The sequence below is a fragment of the Protopterus annectens genome, chromosome 5.part1 (assembly GCF_019279795.1).
Source record: "Protopterus annectens isolate FY-2018-M chromosome 5.part1, PAN1.0, whole genome shotgun sequence".
NCBI classification, from domain to species: Eukaryota; Metazoa; Chordata; order Ceratodontiformes; family Protopteridae; genus Protopterus; species Protopterus annectens.
In genome coordinates, this window is record NC_056736.1 from 418,617,630 (window position 1) to 418,628,895 (window position 11,266).

An 11,266-nucleotide genomic window follows, 5' to 3' on the forward strand; every position below is an offset into this window, starting at 1 on the left:
GGAGTCTGGTGCCCAACCCAGCACAGCATACAGCTATAACAAAGAAGTCTGGTGCCCAGCAAAGTGTACAGGTATAACAAGGGAGTCTGGTGCCCAGCATAGCACAGCATACAGCTACAACAAGGGAGTCTGGTGTCCAGCACAGCACAACATAGAGCTAAAACAAGGGAGTCTGGTGCCCAGCACAGTGTACAGGCATAAGAAGTGAGTCTGGTGCCCAGCACATCACAGCATAACATACACCTATAACAAAAGAGTCTGCTGCCCAGCACAGTGTACAGGTGTAAGAAGGGAGTCTGTTACCCAGCACAGCACAGCATACAGCTACAACAAGGGAGTCTGGTGTCCAGCACAGCACAGTATACAGCTATAGCAAGGGAGTCTGGTGCCCAACCCAGCACAGCATACAGCTATAACAAGGTAGTCTGGTGCCCAGCACAGCACAACATACAGCTACAACAAGGAAGTCTGGTGTCCAGCACAGCACAACGTAGAGCTACACCAAGGGTGTCTGGTGCCCAGCACAGTGTACAGGTATAAGAAGGGAGTCTGGTGCACAGCACAGTGTACAGGTATAACAAGGGAGTCTGGTGACCAGCACAGCACAGCATACAGCTACAATAAGGGAGTCTGGTGTCCAGCAAGGCACAGCATACAGCTATAGCAAGGGAGTCTGGTGCCCAACCCAGCACAACATACAGCTATAACAAGGGAGTCTGGTGCCCAGCACAGTGTACAGGTATAACAAGGGAGTCTGGTGCCCAGCACAGTGTACAGCTACAACAAGGGAGTCTGGTGTCCAGCACAGCACAGCATACAGCTATAGCAAGGGAGTCTGGTGCCCAACCCAGCACAGCATACAGCTATAACAAGGGAGTCTGGTGCCCAGCACATTGTACAGGTATAACAAGGGAGTCTGGTGCCCAGCACAGCACAGCATACAGCTACAACAAGAGAGTCTGGTGCCCAGCACAGCACAACATAGAGCTACAACAAGGGAGTCTGGTGCCCAGCACAGTGTACTGGTATAAGAAGGGAGTCTGGTGCCCATCACAGCATAACATACAGATATAACAAGGAAGTCTGGTGCCCAGCACAGTGTACAGGTATAAGAAGGGAGTCTGGTACCCAGCACAACGCAGCATACAGCTATAACAAGGGAGTCTGGTGCCCAGCATGGTGTACAGGTATAACAAGGGAGTCTGGTGCCCAGCACAGCGTATAGCTACAACAAGGGAGTCTGGTGTCCAGCACAGCACAGCATACAGCTATAGCAAGGGAGTCTGCTGCCTAACCCAGCACAGCATACAGCTATAACAAGGGAGTCTGGTGCCCAGTACAGTGTACAGGTATAACAAGGGTGTCTGGTGCCCAACTCAGCACAGCATACAGCTATAAAAAGGGAGCCTGGTCCCCACCACAGCACAGCATACAGCTACAACAAGGGAGTCTGGAGCCCAGCACAGCACAACATACAGCTAAAACAAGGGTGTCTGGTGCCCAACACAGAACAGTGTACAGCTACAACAAGGGAGTCTGGTGTCCAGCACAGCACAACATAGAGCTACACCAAGGGTGTCTGGTGCACAGCACAGTGTACAGGTATAAGAAGGGAGTCTGTTGCCCAGAACAGCATACAGCTATAACAAGGGAGTCTGGTGCCCAGCACAGTGTACAGGTATAACAAGGGAGTCTGGTGCCCAGCACAGCACAGTGTACAGCTACAACAATGGTATCTGGTGTCCAGCACAGCACAACGTAGAGCTACACCAAGGGAGTCCGGTGCCCTGCACAGTGTACAGGTATAAGAAGGGAGTCTAGTGCCCAGCACAATACAGCATACAGCCATAACAAGAGAGTGTGGTGCCCAGCACAGTATGCAGGTATAAGAAGGGAGTCTGTTGCCCAGCACAGCACCGCATACAGCTATAACAAGGGAGTTTGGTGCCTAGCACAGCATACAGCTATAACAAGGGAGACTGGCGCCAAGCACAGCATACAGCTGCAAGGGAGACTAGTTTCCAGCACAGCACAGCATACAGCTATAGCAAGGGAGTCTGGTGTCCAACCCAGCACAGCATACAGCTATAACAAGGGACTCTGGTGCCCAGCACAGCATACTGCTACAACAAGGGAGTCTGGTGTCCAGCACAGCACAGCATACAGTTATAGCTATGGAGTCTGATGCCCAACCCAGCACAACATACAACTACAACAAGGGAGTCTTGGTGTCCAGCACAGTGTGCAGGTATAAGAAGGGAGTCTGGTGCCCAGCACAGCACAGCTTACAGCTATAACAAGGGTGTCTGGTGCCCAGCACAGTGTACAGATATAACAAGGGAGTCTGATGCCCACCACAGGATACAGCTACAACAAAGGAGTCTGGTGTCCAGCACAGCACAACATACAGCTATAGCAATGGAGTTTGGTGCCCAATGCAGCACAGCGTATAGCTATAAGAAGGAAGTCTGGTGCCCATCATAGCACAGCATGCAGCTACAACAACGGGGTCTGGTGTCCAGCACAGCACAGCGTACAGCTATAGCAACTGAGTCTGGTGTCCAGCACAGCACAGTATGCAGCTATAGCAAGGGAGTCTTGGAGCCCAGTACAACACAGTGTACAGCTATAAGAAGGGAGTCTGATGCCTAGCACAGCACTGCGTACAGCTATGAGAAGTGAGTATGGTGCCCAGCACAACACAGTGTACAGCTATAAGAAGGGAGTCTGGTGCCTAGTACAACACAGCATACAGCTATAAGAAGGGAGTCTGTTGCCCAGCACAGCACAGCGTACAGCTATAAGAAGGGAGTCTGGTGCCCAGCACAGCACAGCATTTTTGTTTTTTAGCTCCCCATCCCTGCTCCCTTCTTGGGTCAATCCTTTACAATATCCCCAACAATCTTTAACATCTATTACACTGCAGAAAGACTTTTGTGCCAGAGTTGCATTTTATTCAACATTTATTATATTTTATTCCTTATAAATATTAGCCATTTATGTTTTAGATCTGTGAGTTGTTTGTGACATAAAACACGATTCTTACTGTGCATTCATTCAGTTTCAGATAAAATAATTTATGCTTTTCAAGGTCATAAGAAAGCCAAAGACTGACCCAGAATTCAACATAAATAAAGAAGAGAACAGGCCTATGAAGGTATGCCTATCCACCTATCCAGTGCAAGCACACAGAGAAACAGAGATGAAGCAGATGTGTATATACACACACACACACACACACACACACACACACACACACACACACACACACACACACACACACAAACATGTCTATGGAGAAGTTAGAGGCTTAGTAATTCAACAATGTACATGCCATACAAGTGGTGGTGCAGCAGTTAGCATTGTTGCCTCACAGCAAGAGGTTGTCCCATTCGATTCTCAGCTGGAACGCCTTCTGTGTGGAGTCTGCATGTCCTCCCCGCGGTCGAGTGGCGTTCAAAAGACATGCATAGAATGGGCGTGCCTTTGTTGAAGGTTGGGCATCAAGCTGGCACTTCGGCACCGTAAAAATCTACTGCCAATCATTAGCGGACCGGAGTTCCGCTGTGACGACCCCTAACCGGGAAAAGCCAAAAGAAGAACAACAACATGCCATACAAGTGTTAACATATTGGTGGTATTTTCAGTTCTTTAGTTTTACTTTTGTAACCTTTTTATCTGTGAAAAGGCTAGGATCAACTTGTCCTGTGTGTCTTGACTGGGCTAACATACACATTCAAAGAAATACAAATGGCTAAAACATTAATTCAATGCATCAAAGTAATAAACAGTTTTCAAAATTGTCAGACATTCCAGCATCTCTTCCCGCTGACCCTTGTTCCTACACCAAGTGATCATCACAAAGCATTTTTGATAGGTACAGTAAATATGGCCAATAGGTCTACAAGGTCTAGGTCCCTACTTTACTTCCATATTTAGTTGTTTTTTATAGTAGTCATGTGACAGTCGCCAAAAAGAAACTGAATTTGAAGTTTACCAATTATGTTACTGCAGGGGGTTTGGCACAATAATTCTGCTTTTTTATCGCACTTACAACTTTTTTGGTGTAGGATTTACCTGTCTGTCACTGCTACATTTGATATTTTTTTCTGCATGCTATTTAAACTTGCAGGAAAATGTAGATAACAACACCACACCACTCCAATGCAGTTTTTGTTTAAATGAAATAAAATTTCCAAATGTTGACTCATCATGTCACATTATCTGCTGTCTTCACACTAAAAATATATCTTCATAGTCAGTAAACTGACACTTAACATATCTATTCCATAAGTCTTTTCCTCCTCCAAAAGGTGTTGAATATTTTGAGTTATTACAAAGGGTGGCGATCTTATCATGAATCCTCAAAATGGTGAAGGTTTGAAGAAACAAGAAAGTTGTGCACCTGATGCTGACACATAGAGAAAATTAAGCACAAGTCATTTATTTATTAATTATGCACTTTTTTATGTCACTGGGGAGCAGAAGCCATTGTCTTGAGAAACTCAAAAGACACAGCACCCAACTGTAAAAAAATAAAAAAAGCGCACACATAGATTTTATACACGCACACAACTATTAAGAAAGAGAGAGAGAGAGAGATGTTTAATCCTTGATTTCTGCTCCCTTCCATCCCACCCAACAACCTCGTGCCCCTGTCAGGAGCTCAGTCAGCCCCAATTTTTTTGTGTGCACTTGTAAATTAATACAAGCCAAATGTTAAATACTATGGAAACTTTGACATCCCCCCGCTGGGCCAGTGATCAATGAGCCTCAATCCTCATCACTGACATCAGTGGGGAAAGGTCACTGTGAGAAAATAGATACAAACAGTATTTTAAAGGTTCAGCCATCTGCACCAAGTACAGTTTCCCTTAAGAGCACACAGAGACTGTACACTCCAGTCTTGGGGGCTAGGCTTCCTCTCCAGGCCCCAAATAAGACTCCCCACTGACCACTATAGAACTGAGTCCTTAGCCAAGTGTTCCAAGCCAAGTCCTCTGCCACCTTCTCTGTAAAATCAGTGCTACCAGTGTCCCTGTTCAAAGCAACTGTCACACACACTCTCTTTGAAATTTGATTTTCACACACACACACACACACACACACACACACACACACACACACACACACACACACACACACACACACACACACTCACCTGAGAAAGGCTGTTACAGCTTACCCGATCTGCCACCTCCACCCACACTATAAGGTAGATTCGCTGCCACGAGAGCATCTGATGACAGCTATGTTAAAGCTCTTACCAGGGTACCCAATTACACTAATTAAAATTAATACTTATACAAACTGCAGTGTTTAACCAAGCAGCAAGACTTTCAGGAACGTAGAGCCACAGTGCCACTAAATAAATGCAAGTACTCTCAAAGGTTAAATATTTTCTAAAAGATCAGCCACAAAGAAAGGTATAGATATATTTAATGATAAATAATAAAAAAGAAAACATGAAAATACTGAAAATCTATTTACAATAAACACCAGAGTTTCAATCACAGGAAATATAAAAACAACACAGATGGGAGGACTCAGACAGAAACAGAAAAAAAAAACAAAATTTAGCTAATCTCACTAAATTTTTTTAACTGACTGATGAATTACTGTTCCCTAGTTACTTACTAAATTAAGGCAGATGCAAGTAGATAAGTGTCTTGTCAGGTCCAAGAACAGAGTGCACTCTCACAAGCATTCAAATACAGTTTCAGTGCTGGCTACAGAATGATATCACTAGAAAATGAGCCAGGATTTAGCTAAAGTTTATTATAGCATTAACCCATACCTTGTCTTGAGAGCCCATCTACATTGGCATTGCTAAGCCCACTACGATGCTGCACTGTCATGTCATATGCCTGCAACCCTAGGCTCCACCTTAATAACTTGGCATTTTGCTAGCTGGCTCGATGTAGCCATGTTAAAGGACTGTGGTCTGTAACCACAGTGAATTTCCTTCCATACAGATAGGGCTGTTTAGAAATTATAAATCTTACTGTGTTGATATGCATGATTTAACATTTGGCATGAATATTCACTAGTGCTTGTTTTGCCATCAAAATGCCTTTGTGGCAGAGGTATGTTTCTGATAACGATACAAGATAAAAGCACCCAGTGCAGTCAATAGAATTTAAGAGCTAATGTTGGTTTACAGTCATCTAGACAGATCACCTGAGCATATGCAATTATTACCATGAGTTGAACAGCCTGAGTTGAGACATGTTCATGTATCATGTCAAAGTCGTGTCATTCACACCTGAGCAAAATCATAGTGCTGTATGTTGTTATTTAGTGGGTAGCCTGATTGCACAGTCTTACGGAGGAAGAATGAAAGAGATCTGTGAGGAGTTCTTTATTTCCTGAGGTATAACAACCATACACTGAGAGTCTAAGAGGGCAAAATTCCCCTATAGGGGAAGTATGGGTCTTGCCACTGCATAAAGGAAAATATTGTCAGTATTTCATTTGCATGTATTATGAAGAAATTGAGAGAATACATGCCCTGCAGCTCGACACTTACTAACTGTTGCTGCTGAACTTATAAGCATAGATGTACTGAGGAAATGTAATAAATCTACCAACAGGCTTTATGAGCTTAGGAGGCTCTGCTATCAAAGACCGAGCTGTGCTATAGATACTTTACATAATGGTAGCCATAAAATGCACACATCCCAAAGTAATTGCATGTTGCCGGCTGGTTTTAAGGTGCCAAGAGCTTTTTGTCTGAAGCAACTATATTTTTATTAATCTGCAATGTGGGTCTAACTCTCTCAGATCTGCAAACATGACTGGGATACACTTGCAGAACAGGGGAAACTGTTTTATGTGCCAGTACAAGGAGGGGATTCAGCAGAGAAAAGTTGGTCTTTAACTGATGTGTTTGAACAGAATGCACATAATACTACAGTTAGTGTGTGCTCAGTTTAGTTTCTGTATACACTGCCTTGCTTTGTTTCAGATCACTGATTAAGTTATACTGTCAACTTTCTACTTATGAATGCCACAGTATTAGTTTCAATTTGTCTCACTGCATGTGGTACATCTAGACTACAGAGTAGGTGTTCTCAAGTCCTTATAAAATGTAATGAATGTTTATTAAAAAGCACACAGACATTTACATCAGCAATTCATATGAAAAATGTATCTTTTAAATTTGAAGAAGAATCTGTGTCTCAGTTTAGTTAGCCATGTTCTTTTTATTTTAAGTAGTACATGGAACAGTTCAGTAACTAGATTGAGACATCAAAGCAGTTGGTATATGTTCAGTGTTGTTCTGCTTATTTGGTCTTAATCAGAAACATGTATATATTTGTGAAACAGTTAGCAACATTTCTAGGATTTGACACTCTGTACAGAACAGCTGTTACAATCAAGCAAATGTTCCTGTCACACTGTACTCATCACCAGCTGCAGCAGTGGTAAATTTATGTAAAAGGCAAAACAAGTTTGAAACTAATTGAAATACAGCAGTGAAAAATGTTATCAGGGAAAATGTGTCATTTAATGTGCATCCTATCACTCTGTGTGTTTGTGGCCTACATTATTTATGAAGCTGATATTACAGAAGAATGTTAGTCTGACTTACAAAGAGATGAGTAAGCAATGAAGTATAACTGAAAAAAACAATATTGATTTCAGATGATATCATGAAAATGTCTGTTGTGCTAAGTAAATGCATAGCTCCACCTCTCAGTATTTAGAAGACGTGCCCTGTCGTTTCTTCAGTTGTTTCATGTATTTAAAATGTTTCTGTTGTCCTGTTCCTATCAGTGCCAGTGTTTTACTTTCACTCACACTGATGTAACATACTAAATATAGCCTTGGTCCCACTGACCTAATATACTAAATAGAACCTTGGTTTTGCCTTTCCACTTGCATATGCAATAACTATCCCCTTAGTGACAAGTCTAATTTGATTCTATCTCATGTCAGTGCAAGTCATTGAACTGCACAGCATGTTAGGCTGACACAGCCTTACTATTTCTGCAGCAGGTCTTTTCTTGCAAGAGCGGTTATAGCCATGTAAATGTATTTAATTTATTTTTAACAAACCTTACTTTTTTATCTAAGGAGCTATCTCTGCTGAGGTATAACACAGTTGTTGAACATTTATGCAGAACCATTAGAAGAAAGCATGAGCATTTGTACTACTTTTTATTATTCTTTGCTTTTAATTTTTGTACCCAACTCATGGATTATTATTATTATTTTTTCTTAAGATTTTTAGTTAATGACACCAATAAATCTGAATCTGTTTCTCTGTGTTTCTCTTTAAGCAGTAATAGGATTACTTCTCCATTTCTCTTGTTTTGTTTTTCTTTAGAGGAGTAAGTTCTTTCAGAATGCTGGACGTACTGATAATCGGCTCTGGCCCCCATGCTCTGACTCTGGCGTCATTCTTGAAAGACTGGCAGCGTCTCATAACACAGCCACCTTCTTCAACCATACTGGAAGGGATTGTGCTGAGTAAAAGCCAGACAAGAAACAGAGGGTACCGAAATGCAAAAAAGTCAACAGAAAAAGAAAAAGTAGGTCTGTAGCATACAACAAAGATTTTTCTCTTAATATTTATAGAAATAAATACATGCTTTCACAAATATAATGTCTGAGGTTATACAGGCAATACAGAAACAACAGTAATGAACATAATGCATGTTTAGTAAGTGTACTTAGATTTCTGTTATTCTTTTATTAGGAGAAATGTGCAGTTAAAAGAGTGCTTATTTACTGGTTAGTCCTCATGGATAAACAGTTCATATTTGATGCAATCCCTATGCTGGTTTGATTACTGTGGCTTGTTTGTTTGCAGTCTGGGGATAAATCTTTATGTGCCCGTCTACACTTCCACAACTGGACTTCACATAATTTAATAGTGCTTTACGCAATGACATGTTTCCTTGCGATCACTCAGTGGCATGTTATAACACACAGCACACAAACTGATTGAATTTGAATTTCCTTAATGGAATGGGAGTTCGGTAAAGAGCTGTTCGAATACAGCAGCTGACAGAGGGCAGCAGTTTGAGTTTTAAAGAGTTAATTTCCTATTATACTCAGTGTTGCTAACACTGTGGGGCATACAACAGTGCAATACAAAAAAGAACAGATAAAACGGATTTTCTATACAGGGAGGAAAACATTCTATTGATTGACAAATATAGCAAATCTTTAAAAGAGAAGGTAGAAATGAATTATTAACTGATCCAGTTGTTCTGGATTTCGGAGCTTATGTAGACAGTGACCTAACTTTTGACCAACATGTGTCAATAGTTATAAAGTCCTTCTATATTGCACAGCTTATAAAGAAAGGGATTGTGCCCAGATCTAGGGATGCTATTGTCCCCCTTCACTCTGCCTTCATTAGGCCAATCATTGAATATAATGCCCCCTTTGTACATACACATGCAACAACTGCAACACCCACAGAGATACCTTTCTAAAAGGATGCAAGGACTAAATAGCATGTCCTACATGGACCAACTCAAAGCCCTGTCACCTTGCTTGATATCTTACAGACTGCTAAGAGGTGACTTATGTCTGGCATACAAGACATCCTATGACCCCGTTACTGATGTATTTACTGCACGTCAGCAAGTCAAATGGATGGCATCAGAAATACTCAGAGCAGGGATCTAAACCTTTTCTGCAACATCAACAGAACAATTTGGAGGCACAGGTGTATTCCTCAAAGGATAATACCGCTGTGGAACAGACTCCCCATCCACATAAAACAAAGTTCAACCCCATCCATTTTCAAGTGCTCCTTAGAGCTATATGTGAGAAACAGAAAATTTACCTTAGGACTACCCATACTACTAATGGACAGATGCAGCTCCTAAATGCTTTGTCACATGTATAGGTCCCCTCAAATTATATATGCAATGATCCCGGTTATTATCTTTAGGGGTAATATATAATTATCAACCATGGGATGAGAAAGGCCACTCTATAAAGAAATGGGATGGGTTACTTTCAACGCAAAAAAGGGAAATTAGCAAGGCTTAAAATGGGCCGCAAAGATAGCTAGCCTAATGCTTACCTTTGAACCTATTAATCTATTAAGTAACTATTCAGACATGAAAGAATTCATGTACTGTGGGATAATGGAATATAACAGACACTTAGGCATGTTGTAATGGGGAAAAGTTTTATTTCTGTATACATTCATGCAGTTCAAAATAATTTATTGTCTAAAAATATTATTATATAAACTAGCTCCATGAGGTTCAGAATGTTAAGTATTTCTTATCCGTCTTATTAGACTGATGTAATGCACAGTCACTTTCAGCTATTACAGTATAATTTACCTTGCTTCATTCAATAATTGTATAACAAACATCATGCACAAACTCACTGCAGCTAGTGTGAAATGTCTAGTCTGTGATCGTCTCCCAGGAAATAAAAGAGGACTATTATCTGTTTTTCAGTCCAACTAAAATGTATTTGGAATTTTTCTCATCTTGACCAACAGTCATCCTGAACCCTTCTGAAGGGTAACCATTATTAAACCTTGGGACCCCCTTCACTGTGTGCTACAATATGGAAACTGAGTGGCTGAAAAAATGGATTTGACGAGATTGTCATTTCTCAGAATATTCCTTTTCTCTGAGGTATGGAAATGTCAGAACTGAAGCCTCCCACAGCAATAAGTGCAGGGGGACTTGACCTTCCTGCAAAGAGGAAATTTATAGGGGAAGAGTAATGTTGAGACTTTTTTTTTTGGTGTGTTAGCACCTGGCATTATGATCGTCAGCATTTCGATAAGGAAACATCATGAATATATGGTTTGTTATTATGTGTTTGTATTGTGGCCAGCTGCTACTAAGTTGTTACATTTGCTTGTTCGTTTCTCTTTTTTTGTTTTTGTTTACTTGCCTTCAGTGGCATTTCAGAACTCTGTTAATTGCCTTCTTCTACTGTTGTATTTCCTCTAATGAACTGTGGCATGCAGGTTTATAATCTGCTTGTCTCTTGCAGTACCTCTGTTTGCCATCTTTATTGCCTCACTTTTGAAACAGATCTGTTTGAGATCAATATACTTACTCAGCCATCAGTTATACAGATTAAATGTAAATTCCACCATCTATGTCCTTCTTATTATATGGTCTATTGTCTTATAACTTGTTCTTTGTACTGTGCATTCTATCATTCATCATGCTCTGCACTGTTCAGCGTTGAGTGATTTATCCATCCATCTGTCCATCTGTCCATCCATCCATCTATCCACCATCTACCCATCATCTACTCAGCTATTTAT

General features: G+C 41.3%; 1 protein-coding gene across 1 annotated transcript in view; it reads left to right on the forward strand.

The window, feature by feature from the left end:
• Positions 1-7,955: 7,955 nt before the first annotated feature.
• The window catches only part of LOC122803455, a 726,176-nt gene continuing 722,865 nt past the window's right edge, over positions 7,956-11,266 (forward strand). Inside the window, exons 1-2 of the mRNA XM_044073073.1 lie at positions 7,956-8,096; positions 8,333-8,537. Of these exons, the coding sequence (XP_043929008.1) occupies positions 8,352-8,537 (186 nt within the window). The 5' untranslated portion in view covers positions 7,956-8,096; positions 8,333-8,351. The remainder of the gene's footprint in view (positions 8,097-8,332; positions 8,538-11,266) is intronic.